Source organism: Ascaphus truei, chromosome 20 (genome assembly GCF_040206685.1).
Source record: "Ascaphus truei isolate aAscTru1 chromosome 20, aAscTru1.hap1, whole genome shotgun sequence".
Taxonomy (NCBI): Eukaryota; Metazoa; Chordata; class Amphibia; order Anura; family Ascaphidae; genus Ascaphus; species Ascaphus truei.
Genome location: NC_134502.1, coordinates 7,000,691 through 7,019,637, shown reverse-complemented (window position 1 = coordinate 7,019,637; position 18,947 = coordinate 7,000,691). Strand labels below are relative to the sequence as shown.

General features: G+C 49.1%; 1 protein-coding gene across 1 annotated transcript in view; it reads right to left on the bottom strand.

Moving 5' to 3' along the window:
• LOC142471459 (extracellular calcium-sensing receptor-like) overlaps positions 1-16,692 on the bottom strand; it is a 49,018-nt gene extending 32,326 nt beyond the window's left edge. The window contains exons 1-2 of the mRNA XM_075578258.1: positions 16,567-16,692; positions 13,606-13,675 (exon numbers count right to left, since the gene is read on the bottom strand). Of these exons, the coding sequence (XP_075434373.1) occupies positions 13,606-13,675; positions 16,567-16,692 (196 nt within the window). The remainder of the gene's footprint in view (positions 1-13,605; positions 13,676-16,566) is intronic.
• Positions 16,693-18,947: the final 2,255 nt, after the last annotated feature.

Below are 18,947 nucleotides of genomic sequence, written 5' to 3'. Positions count from 1 at the left end.
AGAGGTTAGCATAGCTGAAACCCTGTCTGTTCATCAGAAACGAGAGGTTCAGAATTTAGTGAAAAGAAACAAAGAAATCTTCTCTATACGGCCAGGTAGAACTAGCGTAATTGAACATGACCTAGTCTCTGAACCGGGGGTCCGAGTTAACCTTAAACCGTACCGAATCCCAGAGGCCAAAAGAAAGGCTATAAGTTTAGAGGTTAAAAAAATGCTAAAACTAGGTGTAATTGAGGAATCCCAAAGTGGGTGGAACAGCCCTATAGTCTTAGTCCCAAAGCCAGATGGTACAACAAGGTTTTGTAATGACTACCGGAAACTAAACGCGGTGTCAAAATTTGATACTTATCCTATGCCCAGGGTAGATGAACTTGTAGAGAGACTGGGCAAAGCCCGATATCTCACAACCCTAGACCTAACAAAAGGGTACTGGCAGGTTCCCCTCACAGAAAGGGCAAAAGAAAAGACAGCCTTCTCAACCCCAGACGGCCTCTTTCAGTATAAGGTGTTGCCTTTTGGCTTACATGGAGCTCCCGCCACATTCCAAAGAATGATGGATAAAATTTTAAAACCACATGCTCGGTATGCTGCCGCCTACCTGGATGATGTGGTAATCCATAGTGAAGATTGGCAATCCCACCTTCCAAAGGTCCAAGCTGTGCTTGACGCAGTCCGGTCTGCTGGACTAACTGCTAACCCCGCTAAATGCACTATTGGTCTGGAGGAGGCCAAGTATCTGGGATATTCTATTGGCAGAGGTTTACTCAAACCCCAAACACTCAAAGTGGAGGCGATACAAAATTGGCCAAGGCCAGTTACAAAAAAACAAGTAAGGACCTTTTTGGGGTTAATTGGGTACTATAGAAGGTTTATTCCCAATTTTGCAACTAAGGCAACCCCACTAACTGACCTCACAAAAGCAAGAGGACCGCTAATGGTAAAGTGGTCCCCCGAAACCGAACAGGCCTTTAGAAGCCTGAAAGAAGCTCTCTGTGCCCAACCAGTGTTGGTCACACCTGACTTCTCCAAAGAGTTCGTAGTCCAAACCGACGCATCTGAGGTAGGGCTGGGGGCGGTACTCTCCCAGGAGTCTCAAGGTGAGGAGCACCCCATCCTTTATTTAAGTAGGAAACTAAATCCCCAGGAGAAAAATTACTCCATAGTAGAGAAAGAGTGTCTCGCAATAAAGTGGGCTGTAGAGACGCTCAAATACTACCTGTTGGGGAGAAAATTCCGGTTGGTCACAGATCATGCACCCCTTACCTGGATGTGTCAAAACAGGGAAAAGAATGCTAGAGTGACCAGGTGGTTCCTAAGCCTACAACCCTTTAAATTTTCTGTGGAACACAGGTCAGGGCACAAACATGGCAATGCTGACGGGTTGTCAAGGATGCACTCCCTAATATCCATGGTCGCTCATCCCTCGAGGTCTGAGCTGGGGGGGAGGATATGTGACAGAAACCAGGGGATGGTAATAAATTCCGTATATAGGGCTCCCAGGATACTAGACAGTTTCTATCCTGTTTGGCCTGGGAGTGCAGCCTTATAATACATACACTCCATCCCACAGTTTGGCAAGCGCTGGAACTGAGGGATGAGAGATCCAGACCAGAGTTGTCTGCTGCCTGATTTCTGTCACCTGTCATGCTAATTAGGAATCAGGTATGAAAGACTGATTTCCTGTTTGCTCTGGTCTCCCCACAAGAGCGAGGAGGCTGGAAGGCTGCTGAACTACAGAGGGGAGAAGCCTCTTCCCCAAACAGGTTCAATCTTTCTGTTCATTTGTGTAAGACTGCAAAAGTACCGTGTTTTGATGTTGGAAGTGGAAAAGCCACTTCCAACCCTGAGTCAGGGATATCTAAGTTAAGTTATCGCTCAGGTGAGCAGCTTTTGTTTTGATCTGTTTTCTGTTGTATGCACTGTGGCAGTCTCAGTGCCTGGGACTGAATAAACCAGGCATTGCCTGTTTAAAGGAACAGTACGTGACGCCTCATCATTTAACCTACCCTAAAAGACCGTGTTCTAAACAGTCCCGGACAAACGACGGAGCCCCGGAGTAAGCCGTTTGTCACAATATATATATATATATATATATATATATTCTATTCATACAAGACTATATATACACTGAGCACCAAACCTCTACATTCCTCACAGACAGTTAAAAACAATAAAAGAAATGGCTAACATAAGAACCAAAATATATGCATAGGGATCATCACATATTTAATCACAACAGGGTACAGTGTTCCCTGTATGTTCTGCTTGATCCAGGTCAAGTACCTTCTATTACCAGCTTCACAGTATTTACAGAGCCCAACTGATGTCCTGGACCATCCCTTAACATGAGACAACTGGATCCCACACGGTATCTATGATAAAATTCCCAATTTATAGACCATTGCATGTATCTCCGTTTTCATGAGATCATTGACTCTTAATCAGTCACAGTGTACAGTGCTCCTGTGACAGTCTCTTAGGGGCCTATGCAGAGAGCAGCGCTATTTCGAAATTCGCCAATTTTTGGAGAAAATCGCGCAGAAAACAGCAGAAAATGGAGATTTCCGAAAAACGCGCCAATTTTTCTTTTCTATTTGTAAAACTCGCCTCGCGGCTGGCGAGAACCTCAATCTCGCCAGTTTTAAAAATATCCTAATGCAGAGAGGCGCGAACGGCATCTAGCGGCTGTTCGCGCCAATAAAATGGCGCGATTGTCTCCTTTATGCCTCGCCAGAAAAAATTGGCAAGAAGCTGCCGCTCGCGGCCATTGCAAAGGGAAAAAAAAAGGCGCGAATTTGTTTTTACACGTTTCTGAAGCGCGCATCTCGCCAATTTAAACTCGCCACACGCATCCATGTTAAACATAGCAGAATTCGCACTTTTCTGCATATGGAGAATAAAACTCTCCAAAAAAGCTACTTTTTAATAAATTCGCCATTTTTCAAATTCGCTGCTCTCTGCATAGGCCCCTTAATCTTTATCATTGCAGTTCTGATGTGGTCTTCAGCCAGACATCAGGGTAGTTTCAGGAACTCCCCAATGTTTGCACTCTACCTAGTTAGACCAAAAACAGGCCGACGAGTAATCTAAAACTTGCCTTGGAAAATCTGGGGCTATCACCAACAAGACCCAGGTACATGCTGAGTACATGCTGGGTACATGCTGCAACATTTCAGTGACATTTCTGCAGAGACTAATGGCCCATCGGATTAACACAGCAGGGGTCCCTGGTTGTCCTATTCAGTTTGAATGGGACTGCCAGGGACCCCCGCTGTTAATCCGATGGGCCATTAGTCTGTCTGCAGAAATGTCACTGAAATGTTGCAGCATGTACCCAGCATGTACTCAGCATGTACCCAGCATGTACCCCGCATGTACCTGGGTCTTGTTGGTGATTGCCCCAGATTTGTTTTAGAATACTCGTCGGCACTACAGTAGTTTGAATTAGCAAATTGATTACTTTTAGAGAATCAAATGGGCAGAGTAATGTAGTATAAAACACGGAGAGACAGGTCAAAATTCCTCAAATTTATCGAAAATAATAAAAAAAAATGTAGTCAATATACAAGGTGCTAAGTAGTTACAAAGTGAGATCTAAAAACACTTGTGGTGGGATATGCACCACGGGTATTTGGGTGAAATAGTTATCCAGAATGAATCTACCGGTATACAGATCAATTCTGTTCACCAGGATTCATTAATACCGGATTATCCCTAAACAAAATAACCCATTTAATATCTTGTCCGGGAGCATAGCGTTCAAACGGAATGACGTGTAATTGTTGGCAACAGTTTGAAAGTGAGCTTCACCGCAAAGCGAGCAAATCCTGCTCGTTAAGTCTGAGCTGCATGAACTCGCTACTGTACTTACAAGACAAAAACAGTATTTCATTTGTCACCATACTGTATGTTTCTCTGCGCGTACTACACAGTCCAAACAGTCACTGGACAATAATCTGAATCATTGTACGCCATGAGATAGAGATCATTTATTTGAGTATATAGTGCCAGTGTCTATATCAAATTTTGCAGCACTAGGGATCAATCGTTATGACGCCGGATGTTCAGTTAAGTATATGTTGATTGCACTTAGCACACATCCTAATTGCCGAACAAATTGTACAACAGTACTCAATAGCAAAAAAAAAAACGCTGTGTCTCAATTCCCCGGCAGCCCCCGAAGCTGCTCTGGGTAGTCCTGCGTGGGGGTTCCGCTGAGACGCCGGGTTCAGGGACAGCTGGGAGGGTTATCCCAGCTCTCCCTCTCCAGCGGACGTGGAAACAGGTTATAATATTTTTTTTCCGCGACCCTGGTTATAACACGGTCTCGTTATGTGGACCCCAAGCACTGCGTTATAACGGGGTTCAGCTGTACTATGTAACTATGTAACTATGAAATTATTCAGATCACACTGTGACACCATTAAGCCTATTCAGGGCGCACTTTGAATGGTAACAGCATTAAGTTTACAATTCCCTGTGGTATCGCATAGTGGGAAAATGGGAATATTTAACATTTCAATTTGTGTATATTTCCCCCTTGTATAATATGTAATATTTGATATTTTTGTATTGTAAAAATGTTTCTTCTATTATAACAAATTAAATTGCAGGGATGCAGGGAAGTGACAGAGCTGTGTGTGTGTGTGTGTTTGTGTGTGTGCGTGTGCGTGTGCGTGTGCGCGTGTGCGTGTGCGTGTGCGTGTGCGTGTGTGTGCGTGTGCGTGTGCGTGTGCGTGTGCGTGTGCGTGTGTGTGTGTGTGTGTGTGGTCAGTACAGAATAGTAGAGGGGCTGCACAGCAGGATGGAAGTGCAGTGACAGAGTTGTGTGTGAGTGGGTCCGGGGAGTGCTGCATGGGAAGGATGGAGGTGCAGTGACAGAGCTGTGTGTGTGTGTGGTCAGTACAGGAATAGTAGAGAGGGTGCAGGACTGGATGGAGGTGCAGTGAAAGGGCTGTGTGTGCGGTGACAGGATACACTCACCTCTTCTGCCTCAGTCTCAGACCATCTCTGTTTAAAAGCCCCCTTTTATAGAGGGGTACATTGTGCTATTAGGGAATTTCAATTCCCCTAGAGGATAAATTAGCAGTAAACCTCACAGTCCTGGAATAATCAGCATGACAGTGCAGAATATAACATGCAGAGCACATACATTGCTACCTCTGCAGAGCTGAAAGGGTTAAAGACAATTTCTTTTAATGAGATGAGTTTATTTTATGTGTACGCTTTGGGACTTCTTCAATTTGGAAATAACATATTCCCCACTGTGGAACACTACCTGCTGGACATTGAAAACTTGCTTCCTTGAGAGTGTTTTTTATGCTTTGATAAAATGCTAAATTATCTGAGATATGTGAATTTCACATTAAAAAAAGTGTTTATTAGGGGGAGGTTGGCACTTCGCTGCCTGCGCTGTACCTGCGCTGTGTATACATGGCATGGTGTAGTAGTGTGTGTGAGGGGGAGGCTGGCACTGCCGCTGCCCGCGCTGTACCTGTGCTGTGTATACATGTCATGGTGTAGTAGTGTGTGTGAGGTGGAGGCTGGCACTGCTGCTGCCCGCGCTGTACCTGTGCTGTGTATACATGTCATGGTGTAGTAGTGTGTGTGAGGTGGAGGCTGGCACTGCTGCTGCCCGCGCTGTACCTGTGCTGTGTATACATGGTGTAGTAGTGTGTGTGAGGGGGAGGCTGGCACTGCTGCTGCCCGCACTGTACCTGCGCTGTGTATATATGTCATGGTGTAGTAGTGTGTGTGAGGGGGAGGCTGGCACTGCCGCTGCCCGCGCTGTACCTGTGCTGTGTATACATGGCATGGTGTAGTAGTATGTGTGAGGGGGAGGCTGGCACTGCAGCTGCCTGCACTGTACCTGTGCTGTGTATACATGGCATGGTGTAGTAGTGTGTGTGAGGGGGAGGCTGGCACTGCAGCTGCCCGCGCTGTACCTGTGCTGTGTATACATGGTGTAGTAGTGTGTGTGAGGGGGAGGCTGGCACTGCCGCTGCCCGCGCTGTACCTGTGCTGTGTATACATGGTGTAGTAGTGTGTGTGAGGGGGAGGCTGGCACTGCCGCTGCCCGCGCTGTACCTGTGCTGTGTATACATGGTGTAGTAGTGTGTGTGAGGGGGAGGCTGGCACTGCTGCTGCCCGCACTGTACCTGCGCTGTGTATATATGTCATGGTGTAGTAGTGTGTGTGAGGGGGAGGCTGGCACTGCCACTGCTCGCGCTGTACCTGTGCTGTGTATACATGGCATGGTGTAGTAGTGTGTGTGAGGGGGAGGATGGCACTGCCGCTGCCCGCGCTGTACCTGTGCTGTGTATACATGGCATGGTGTAGTAGTGTGTGTGAGGGGGAGGCTGGCACTGCCACTGCCCGCTGTACCTGTGCTGTGTATACATGGTGTAGTAGTGTGTGTGAGGGGGAGGCTGGTGGAATCTTTTTTTAAATTTAAATACAAAATACAATTATTTACAAATACAGACAGCATCCAGAGTATCACATAAACCAATATGTTTTATCTTACAGAGAATCCCTTCCAAAGAGATTTAAACACATCTCTCCAACCTCTCTGATTCCCTCTGTTATAGACTCTATGGGGCCTATTCATTAAACTTCGATAAGTGTAGTGCATTACCGAGCGGGTTTACACTGTCTTACCACATTATAAATAATGTGCGTCAAAACGGTATTCATTAAGAAAAATCACACATGTTTTAAATTTTGTCCAAAAAAATGCAAGATCACACTTTGCCAAAAAATGCGTTGCTTGTCATTGGGCTTATCTATACCCAGAAAGGGGCATAAATAAGCACATACTGTAGGTAGTCAATGGGCGACCTAAAAAAAACTACATAATTAAATAACATACAATCAATGTGTTTCTTAACTTTGCTGTCTTCACCCTCCGAATCCTTCTCTGGCACCATCTCTTGACCCAGGACGCAATGCTCCTCAACAGCCGAAATTCAGAAGTCTATGATCATATGTTGATTGAAGAGTCATCTCCGGTAATTTATTTTCTTCTTTCTTTTCTTCTGTCTTCTCTGCTGTATAATCCAAAAGGGGCGCAGATGTTGCCCGTCATCTTTTTAGCTTCAAATGAGACGGGACATGCCTTATATAAGGCCTTTGACGTCACATTTGAGTATCAAATGGTACACCCCCAATCCGATTGGCTGGTGTACCCTGTGACAGGTTCCCTTTTTTTTGTAAGGATGTGACATCATCAAAAAGGGAAGGAAGACAGCCAATCAGGTAGTATATGCTTCCCTCCCTTTAAGATGACGTCTCATCAGCAAAAAACAAACAAAATGGCAGCCATCACATAGTCACCAACCAATCAGATTGGTGTATACTGCACCGACACACTTTATTCGAGCAAATACCCAGTATGTACCTGGCAGATACCTGGAATGCGCCGCTCCTCACCTCTGGCAAGCCCCGTTGCGTTTGCCTTCCCAGCCTGGGTTCATGCCTGGCTAACGGGCAGCTGATCTGTTAAATGATAATGATTAGGATTTAATAGGCTGCAATGCTTCGCGTGTCTACCAGATGGCATAAATTCATGAATTGTAATGCAGTATATATATATATACTGTGCAGTATTGCAGCCAGCGGGAATAAAATGCTTCAATCCCTGCCTGGAAAATAACCCAATGCACTCGGGCAGAAAACAGTCACAAACCTCAATACACCCGGGTATACCCGAATTCGTGGGACTAGCCAAGCTCGAATAAAGTGTGTCGCCAGTGTATACCATGTGATGCCTTTCCTTTTTTGGAGTGCTGTGACGTCATCAAAAAGGAAGGGAGGCATGTACCTGATTGGCTATCTTACCTCCCTTTTTGATGACGTCACGAGGAATTTTTTTTTTATTATTATTTTCCATTCATCATCTCCATCTGTGTGAGGTTCACCACCATCTGTGTGAGGCACAACAACATCTGTATGATGTATACTGCCATTTGTGTGAGGTATACTGCCATCTGTGTGAGGTACAACAACATCTGTGTGAGGCAGAACAACATCTTTATGAGGTATACTGCCACCTGTGTGAGGTATACTGCCACCTGTGTGAGGTACAACAATATCTGTGTGAGGTATACTGCCACCTGTGTGAGGTATACTGCCACCTGTGTGAGGTATACTGCCATCTGTGTGAGGTATACTGCCATCTGTGTGAGGTACAACAACATCTGTGTGAGGTATACTGCCATCTGTGTGAGGTACAACAACATCTGTGTGAGGTATACTGCCATCTGTGTGAGGTATACTGCCACCTGTGTGAGGTACAACAATATCTGTGTGAGGTATACTGCCATCTGTGTGAGGTACAACAACATCTGTGTGAGGTATACTGCCATCTGTGTGAGGTACAACAACATCTGTGTGAGGTATACTGCCATCTGTGTGAGGTATACTGCCACCTGTGTGAGGTACAACAATATCTGTGTGAGGTATACTGCCATCTGTGTGAGGTATACTGCCACCTGTGTGAGGTATACTGCCACCTGTGTGAGGTATACTGCCATCTGTGTGAGGTATACTGCCATCTGTGTGAGGTATACTGCCATCTGTGTGAGGTATACTGCCACCTGTGTGAGGTATGCTGCCATCTGTGTGAGGTATACTGCCACCTGTGTGAGGTATGCTGCCATCTGTGTGAGGTATACTGCCTTCCTGAGCAATTTAATATAAATTTATAATTAATCAGTTTATTATTTTTTCTGTCATAGACTTGCATCATGACATTTCTCTATCTTATACTATATTAGTGAAAGCACTGTATGTTTGCCTGCCTGCCTGCATGCATGCATGCCAGCCTGCCTGCCTGGATGTCCGGTGTCCCTAGGGGAAATCTCATTGGTCCCTTGGTCCGCCCCCGCACACCTCTCATTGGCCTGAGGCGGAGTGACGGGCCAAAGGACACACAGGGACACACACACACAGGGACACACACACACAGGGACACACACTCTCCCCCGTCAGTTGGACCGCAGCTCACCTTCCACCCCCCCCCCTCCTCTCCCGGTGCCCCTCCTCTCCCGGTGCCCCTCACTCTCCCGGTGCCCCTCACTCTCTCCCCCCTCCCCACCTCACCCAAATCCCCACGCTCCGCAACATCCCCAGCCGCACCATCACCCTCACCGTGCGCCGCGGAGGAAGCGCGGCCCTGCTGCTCAGCAGCAAACTCCAGGCTCTTCCCCCCTCACGGCGCGGCCCTCCTGCTCTCCCCCTCACGTGCGCCGCTACCGGAGAGGGGAAGCGGCGCGGGACTCCCCATCACGTGCGCCGATACCGGAGAGGGGAAGCGTCGCGGGACTCCCCATCACGTGCGCCGCTACTGTTGAGGGGAAGCGGCGCGGGACTCCCCATCACGTGCGCCGCTACCGGAGAGGGGAAGCGCGGCGCGGGACTCCCCCTCACGTGCGCCGCTACCGGAGAGGGGAAGCGCGGCGCGGGACTCCCCCTCACGTGCGCCGCTACCGGAGAGGGGAAGCGCGGCGCGGGACTCCCCATCACGTGTGACGCTACCGGAGAGGGGAAGCGCGGCGCGGGACACCTGCCACTCTTGCCCCCCCCCAGCTTCCCGAACTCACCTCCTGCCCCAGCCAGATGCCACGGGGTCAAGGTAAGTCACACACCGTCTCCCACCCACGCACTGTCACCCAGTCACCCACACACCCACCCAGTCACTTTCACCCACTCAGTCACCCACTCAGTCACTCACTCAGTCACCCACTCAGTCACTCACTCAGTCACCCACCCACTCAGTCACCCACCCACTCAGTCACCCACCCACTCAGTCACCCACCCACTCAGTAACCCACCCACCCACTCACTTAGTCACCCAAAAAATCACTTAGTCACCCACCCACTCACTCAGTCACCCACCCACTCAGTCACCCACCCACTCACTCAGTCACCCACCCACTCACTCAGTCACCCACTCAGTCACCCACCCACACACCCACCCAGTCACCCACTCAGTCACCCACACACCCACCCAGTCACCCACCCAGTCACTTTCACCCAGTCACCCACTTTCACCCAGTCACCCACCCACCCACTCAGTCACCCACCCACTCAGTCACCCACTCACTCAGTCACCCACTCACTCAGTCACCCACTCAGTCACCCACCCACACACCCACCCAGTCACCCACCCAGTCACTTTCACCCAGTCACCCACTTTCACCCAGTCACCCACCCACTCAGTCACCCACCCACTCAGTCACCCACTCAGTTACCCACCCATTCAGTCACCCAGTCACCCATTCAGTCAGTCACCCATTCAGTCAGTCACCCAGTCACCCACCCATTCAGTCAGTCAGTCACCCACTCACCCACCCAGTCACCCACTCACCCACCCAGTCAGTCACCCACTCACCCACCCAGTCAGTCACCCACTCACCCACCCAGTCAGTCACCCACTCACCCACCCAGTCAGTCACCCACTCACCCACCCAGTCAGTCACCCACTCACCCACCCAGTCACCCACTCACCCACCCAGTCAGTCACTCACCCACCCAGTCAGTCACCCACCCACCCAGTCACCCATTCACCCACCCAGTCAGTCTCCCACTCACCCACCCAGTCAGTCTCCCACTCACCCACCCAGTCAGTCTCCCACTCACCCACCCACCGACCCAACTCACCCACCCAACCACCGACCCAAAGTCACCCACTGACCCAAAGTCACCCACCCACTGACCCAAAGTCAAACCGACCCAAAGTCACCCACCCACCGACCCAAAGTCACACACCCACCGACCCAAAGTCACACACCCACCGACCCAAAGTCAAACCGACCCAAAGTCACCCACCCACCGACCCAAAGTCACCCACCCACCGACCCAAAGTCAAACCGACCCAAAGTCACCCACCCACTCAGTCACCCACCCACTCAGTCAAGTGTCACACACCCACCCAGTCACCCACACACTCAGTCAACTCAGTCACCCACCTAGCTGTCAAGGGGGGGGGGGGGAAGCCTAACCCTGTCGTACGCCCCCCCAAAATTATATCCCGGGCAACGCCGGGTCTCTCAGCTAGTTACAAATAATTACAACTTTGATAGAATATACTTCGTGTACAATATACATTATTTGTTTTTAGAGATATTTCATGAATCAGGTTGTGTTTTATATCATGTGTGTCATTTTCACTGTCATGACCACAAATGTGATTTTGTTTAATTACACAACAATCCACAGCTGCTTTTTCAGTTCACAGGAGGGGCTATATTAAGGAGCTTAACTCACAGTCCCAACCATACTCCTTGAGAAAGGGCTTTTAGAGCCTGAAACGCGTAGGAGGTTGTTTTTTTGTATTTGTTTGTCCCATTTTTGTTCGTTTTTATGTAGTTAAATAAAAGTTTTTACCTTTTTCCACGTCTGGTGAGCTGAGGTTGCTTTATGTTTGGACGCAGCAGTCTCATACCAATCCCTATTGCCTGCATGCTGTTTTCTTGATTGGAGAGACGCACTGTGGCGCTGAGGACATGATACATGGGATTTCATGCTGTACTGACATCACTCGCGGAATCTACAGAGTGAGGGGAGCGTTCCCGGAGGGACCGGAAGCAGGTGCACACGCCACCGGCACTCGGGAGCTACAGCAGTTTAAGAGAAGGAGGCGGCAGCAAGTTGGAGGTTTGCGATGTCTGCACCAGGACCGGATCAGACGGATATGCGGGGTTAACAGAGGCTACATCAGGGGATCCGGAGAGGTAACATATATTTCCTCCAATGTGTATATATCCCAGGTAGCGGTATCCATTGGATCTCCCACTCCACATACTCCTGTTTCTGGTCTAATCTTCAAGCAAGCATAATCTTATCCCACATCCTTTATCTCCCTCAAGTTACAGACCACAGTTGTCATATATATTATTGACTATTATTCATGTATTTTCATGCTCTCCGTTTAGAGCTTTGAGCAGCTTTCTTTTTGACTCTGGATTATCCTTCACCTTATAATTTAACCAAATTTTTTTTAGCCGTTCTGGAGTGTTAGAGCTGACCTCATAGTTCCTGCTATTCGGGCCAGCAATAAGGCATGGACTTCACTGGCTCGGAAGACAAGAGAAACTTTAAGTAAATCCTTTCCAATAACAAATCTTTCCAGTAAATGCTCCATGTCCCAACAATTATGCAGTCTGACTATGTTTCTGCGCTTTCTGGCATCTTCCAACGACGTATAGGACGTAGAACTAAAAAATAACCGTATATGAGCTCCAAATGGTGAGCACTGTGGCTGATGAATCCAACAAGCAAATAAGGTTTAGCTATGCCATCTATGGCTACTAATCTGTGTGACATTGAAGGGGTACCCAGGCTCACTAATAAAGGTTCAGCCCACTTGGGTACCCTTGATCCATGTGTTGAGGTACTAGAGTGTTAGCTCTTTGACCTAGATGTCAGAAATGCATTACTGTGACTGTGTGCAAATTTTTGCAACATTAAAGATTTTTCTGTGCTTTGCCTTTCTTGGGGTGCTGGGACCAGGAGATTTCTCTGACTCTGTGGAGCCTGGACAGCGGGTGGGCTCAATATGATAAGAGGCAGAGGTGCCAGGTTGGTACATGTCCCTTGGCAGACTGAGAAAAGGTACCCACCCGGCTTTACAATACCGGCAAATCGGTGATTGGCTGGCAGGAGAATTCCCACGCTTTGATAGGCTGTAGAGGTTTGTGAATGGGACCCAGAAACCCATAAGAAACCTTGCAGCCAATCAGGAGGGAAGATTCCAAGCGCCAAACCAACAGCAGTAAATTCAAAGGTGCTCTGTGCTGAATAGACGCGAGCCGGCTTCAGAGATTTCGAGTGAGAACATTTTCTGAGTCCCGCTTTTTGAGAACGTAGCGGTCGCGGCTGACATTGCATGCCGAAATCAGTTCCAGGAGTTTGTGAGTACCTCCCGGTCATTGGAAAGGGCTCCTACAGAGGTCATTTTAGTGAATTTCGTTCCAAGGACTATTTTATTCGTTAGCCCCGTTCCCAGTAAGTGTGTTAACTGTGTAAATTGTGTTACATTGTGTATATGTCTTTTCCTGAAATAAATTAAAATTAATTTTACCTCCTTGCTTTGCTCAATCATATAAACCTGGTCTCCTGTGACAATCTGCTTTTCCTCCTGGCAGTAAGTCAGTAATTATATGGGTATGATGTACCACTATACCAATCAATGGGTACAGGGTGGGTATAGTGGGTCTGGGGTGGGTGGTTAGGCCTCCTGGGAGGGTAGCAGGACAGGGTGGGTTAACCCCATAATTATTATAGCGGTTAATGTGATTAAGGGGTTAGGGGCCATTAGAATGTATTTTGCTATGTATTTTTTCTGGCAACAAAAGACATGGACCTGCAGTAAGCTGATGAGGATGCCCTCACATTGGCAGGGGTAAGTAGAACGGTTTTATTTATTTTAATTATGCTTGCTAATGCTGTGATTAATAATGGGCAAATAATCTGTTATCCATATCTGGATAATAGTTATTTTGCCCATAACTGTACTGTATGTGTTTGGGGGGGGGGTTGTTTTTATTTAAATGTAGGCCATGTTTTATTTTTTTTAATGCAGGATTGGTACCTCAGGCCTACGGGGATCCACGGGACTACCCGAGGACCCCTGGATACACACAGGGACCACATGAGGACCCATGGGGGACACCTGTGGGGAAGAACCAGGGGGCCCACAGCTGTGGGGAGCCCCAGCAACCCACAGGGACCACCCGAGGGCACCCAGACCCTCATGGGAACCACCTGAGGGAACCCAGACCCCCATGGGAACCACCCAAGGGCCTCCAGACCCAGAAACCCCCAGACACCCACAGAGAACACCCATGGACCCCGTTGGGGCCCACGCACACCCGCGGGGACAACCTGGAGGCCCACGGAACCTAGTGGGGACCACCCAGAGGCCCCCAACACTTGTGGTACCTACCAAGTTGCGCTGTGGGACCTGCGGAAACCCATCAGGACTACTGAGGACTCCCGCTTGCCTGTGGAATTAATTGTGTGTGTAATAGTTTTACAGTATGTGGGGGCATAGGGGTGGGTTGTGTATTGGTGTTTATTAGATATTGGAATGGTTTATTGGGGGCCTAGGAGGTGGGTAGTGGGCCGGTTGTGTGAGTATGTGTGTATTTTTTGTATTGTGGGTAGCGGTGGTGGGTGATGGGGGTATTAGCCCCAAGGATGGGTGTTTAGGCCTACCGGGTGGGTAGCGGGAGGGGTTAACCCCTTCATTACTTTAGCAGTATTAACCGCTAAGGTAATGAAGGGGTTAAGTCCACCCGCACCCCCGCGCAAGGCATAAACACCCACCAAGGGCCAAATACCAACTTGACCCACCCCTGCTACCCACAATAAGCCTGGCACGGGTGGTTAACCCCTTCATTGCCTTAGCTGTTATTCCTGCATCTGATTTATGCCGGGGGTCTCCGGTGCTGGTATTAATGGATATCAGCTTCTGAGACCCAGGCATTAATCCGATGCAGGAAACATGAATTTTATTTTCTAAGTGCCGTGTCGCCGCTCATCGCCAGCTTCTCCCCACCTTCTTGCCAACTTTTTGTGGCGGGACGATTTGGAGAAGAAATCGCAATTATAAAGTGGCGATCAGCTGCGATAAGCTGATCGGGGCTTATAGAATTGAGCATGTTTGAGGTACTAATAAGGTACTTCCCTTCTCCCTCTTTCCTTAACCAATAATCTGCCAGCTGAATCCCACAGTCAAGGATAATATGATATTCAGCAAAACAGAGCAACAGCTCAAATTAGCTAGAGTCGAGAACCAGCAAGAGTTCCGATCCAGTTAACAGCAAATAACATAAAATCAAACCCTATGATCCTTGGCAGCAACGCAGTCTCTCTCTTTCTCACTCCTGCTGTTTGGGGCTGGACCATATTATCATATCATAGGATTATCATATTATCATATTATCCTTGACTGTGGGATTCGGCTGGCAGATTATTGGTTGGGGAAAGATGGATAAGGGAAGTATGGTCCTTTTCGACCAAAAGGAATGGGCCTGAAGAAGGGGTATTCACCTCGAAACATTGCCCCCCTTTTATACCCTCCCCCCAGTGTGTTTATTTCCCCCACACATTGTTTTTTTGTCTTTCTCACTCCCTTGCCCTGTGTTCTTTCCCTATACCATGTATACCCTAGTGTCATTATCCGCTGTGAGACATCTCTCCAAGTTATTGTTATCTTGTGTTTACATTAAATTGTTTTCATATTTGGCTTATTTCTTGGTTTACAATTTTTCGGTTAAGTCAGCGAGTGCTGGAACATTGGTTTATATTTCTCCCTAGCTACGGGTTTCCCTGTAGCAGCCACAATCTGATTAGGTGAGTGAGGCGAATCTTGGACCTAAGGGGTAATCTGGCCTAGTCTGGGTGCCACTGACACCCAGACCCTAACTTCCCCTTCTCTGTCCTGGCTCCAACTGCCACGTCGCACACCAAAAGTATCAATTCTCTCCTCAGAGGATCCAGGGAACCCTCTGGTTAACATTGCCCAAGTGGGGAATTGCCCCAAAGCACTGTGGGGAGTGTAGTTCCCTTGCGGAGCCTTGCATAAGATGACCACCGCTCTCTCATACCTTCTTCGTGTAGCCCCTCTTCCCGGGGCCAATCGCAGATCGGGCCCCCTATGCTGTACTAGCGTCTGGCTAAGTGTCTGTGGGTGGTGCATACCTCTTGGTAACAGGAGGGCCTGAGTCTCCCGCGATGGTATGGGGGATGACAGGACCAGGTTTCTGGGGTGAAAGCCTTCATCTCTTTCTAGTGGTGCAACGCCTCCATCTCTGTTAAGCCCCAGGGATGTGGGGTGGAACCCTTACAGAGAGTCCCCCTCTCAGGGACGAGAGATTCCAGTCTCAGATTGTCTTTTGTAAAATCAGCAGCAGCTCTTTATTACCACAGCACAGGAATAGCAGCAGGATCACAGGAAATCAGGTACAGCTTGTTTCTTTTTCCCAGACTGCTCTACCTCAGGATGGTATCTCTTCTCCCTGCCACCACCCTAAGCCAATGGCACTCAGGGTGGGGCTAGCTCTTCCCTCACCCCCTAGGCAGGGTGAGAGGGATTAGTCCACCTATAGCTCACTAGGCCCTACTCCTCGGAACCTAGCTAGCTCACACACTCTGACTGTCCAGTCAGACATTCCAACACTAACTGCCTTCAATGTACTCACTCACTGACAGGAACTGACACACACTAAATAGTGACAGCCCTGCCCCTCCTGACATCAGCAGGTACCGCCCCTGTGTCCATGCCTTCCACATAAGGTCAGGTGTCCTACCTCCACCACTCAGAGCAGGGCTTGATGTGGGGGAAACCCATGATAACTCCTGGCAGCCTGCCCTTACCAGGGCTTATACCAGGAGGAGGAAAGACATATAGCCCCATTTCTTACCAGGGCTACATGCGCATGTGCGCCTCTCTAACATGTCCGCTGCAACCTCAGACCCTTTCTGCACATGCACGATATCTAGGCGCATATGTGGCACATTACAATGGTGGCGCCATTATCGGTGTCCGCCTCTAAATACCGGAGTCCTCTCCTCTAATTCCAGCAGATCCACCCGCCACAGGCAGCACCTGGCTGCACCGCTGAGCAGCCGCAGCGCTCCCTTAACTATGCCAGGTCCAACTGCTCCTCCGGTGGCACTCGGCATCTCCCGGCGCACTCTCCGAACCGCAGGTAATGGGAGAAACAGAGGGGAGACACCTGGATACATATATATTGCACATTTCATGTATCCAGAGTAGGACTAAAATGTGGATCCTTCATTAAACCTATACATCATTTGCATAAATCCTCTGGCGTGTCTTTTTCCTTATTTGTTCACTGTTACAGCAACAGTAATTAATTCACTCGCACATACTCTTAATCATTAATAATTGAAACCTACTCATTCATTCTGACACATCTTCTCCACCATTTATGTGCTCCGTTACTAACAGAGTTTTAAACCCAGTAACAATCAGGGCCGCCAACAGTGGGGGACAGAGGGCACTGGCGTCCCGGGCCCCCTGCGCGGCCGTGCCCCTCGATAAATCCCGTTGCCCGGTCACCAACGGGTGACAGGATTTAGCGCGCTCGCGATGCGCCAGGCAGCGCGCGCTTCTCTGCAAAGAGAAGAAGAAAAAAATCTCCCCCCTCTCCTGATTGGCTGGCGTGTGTTGGCATGCTGCCAGGATTTTTTTTTTGGCCCGCACCAAGCTCTATCTGAGCTTGCAAAGCCAGGCCCTCCATTTCCTGCTGCATGGAGCAAGTGGTAAATCTGCTCCATGCCTCCCTTGCTGCCCCCTTGCCTCATTGCCCCACTGCTCTGATTCCCCCCCCCCATGCTTCGATTCCTCCCCGTTAAGATTCCCCAAATTGCTCCGATTCCCCCCCCGCGTTCCGATTCCACCGTTGCTCCCATTCCCCCATTGCTCCGATTCCCCCCGTTCCCATTCCCCCCTGCTCCGATAACCCCCGCTCCAATTCCCCCTGCTCCAATTCACCCCCCTTACCCCGATTAACTCACCTTGCTCCGATTCACCCCCCCCACCATGCCGATTTCCCCCGTGTGTATGTGAGTGTCTGAGTGTGTGTGTCTGAGTGTGTGTGTGTGTGTCTGAGTGACAGTGTGTGTGTATATATCTGAGTGTGTCTGTGTGTCTGAGTGAGTGTGTGTGTGTGTGTGTGTCTGAGTGAGAGTGTGTGTGTGTCTGAATGTGTGTGTCTGAGTGTGTGTGTGTCTGAGTAAGTGTGTGTGTTTAGTGTGTGTGGTGTGTGTGTGTGTGTGTGTGTGTGTGTGTGTGTGTGTGTGTGTGTGTGTGTGTGTGTGTGTGTGTGTGTGTGTGTGTGTGTGTGTCGGGTTGAGTGAGTGTGTGTGTCGGGTTGAGTGAGTGTGTGTCTGAGTGAGAGTGTGTATGTGAGAGTGTGTGTGAGAAAGGGTGTGTCTGAGAGAGAGTGAGAGTATGTCTGAGAGAGAGAGAGTGTGTGTCTGAGAGAGAGTGTGTCTGAGAGAGAGTGTGTCTGAGAGAGAGAGTCAGAGAGAGAGTGAGTCAGAGAGAGAGAGGGAGAGTCAGAGAGAGTTAGAGAGAGAGAGAGAGTCAGAGAGAGAGAGTCAGAGAGAGGTAGAGATTCAGAGAGAGGTAGAGAGTCAGAGAGAGGTAGAGAGTCAGAGAGAGGGAGAGTCAGAGGGAGGGAGAGTCAGAGAGAGGGAGAGTCAGAGAGAGGGAGCGTCAGAGAGAGGGAGAGTCAGAGAGAGGGAGAGAGTCAAAGAGAGGGAGAGAGTCAAAGAGAGGGAGAGAGAGAGTCAGAGAGGGCGCCAGAGAGAGAGTCAGAGAGAGGGAGAGAGTCAGAGAGAGGGAGAGAGTCAGAGAGCGGGAGAGAGAGAGTCAGAGATAGGGAGAGAGTCAGAGAGAGAGTCAGAGAGAGGGAGAGAAAGAGAGAGAGGGAGAGAGTCAGAGAGAGAGAGAGTCAGAGAGAGAGAGTCAGAGAGAAGGAGAGTCAGAGACAGAGAGTCGTAGACAGAGAGTCAGAGAGAGGGAGATAATCAGAGAGAGAGAGTCAGAGAGAGGGAGATAGTCGGAGAGAGGCAGAGAGGCAGAGAGAGAGGCAGAGAAAGAGGGAGTCAGAGAGAGAGGGAGAGAATCAGAGAGAGATGGAGAGTCAGAGATTGAGGGAGAGTCAGAGATTGAGGGAGAGTCAGAGATTGAGGGAGAGTCAGAGATAGAGGGAGAGTCACAGATTGAGGGAGAGTCAGAGATAGAGGGAGAGTCAGAGAGAGAGGGAGAGCCAGAGAGAGAGGGAGAGAGAGAGAGACAGACAGGGAGAGTGTCTGAGAGGGAGTGTGTGTGTGTGTGTGTGTGTGTGTGTGTGTGTGTGTGTGTGTGTGTGTGTGTGTGTGTGTGTGTGTGTGTGTGTGTGTGTGTG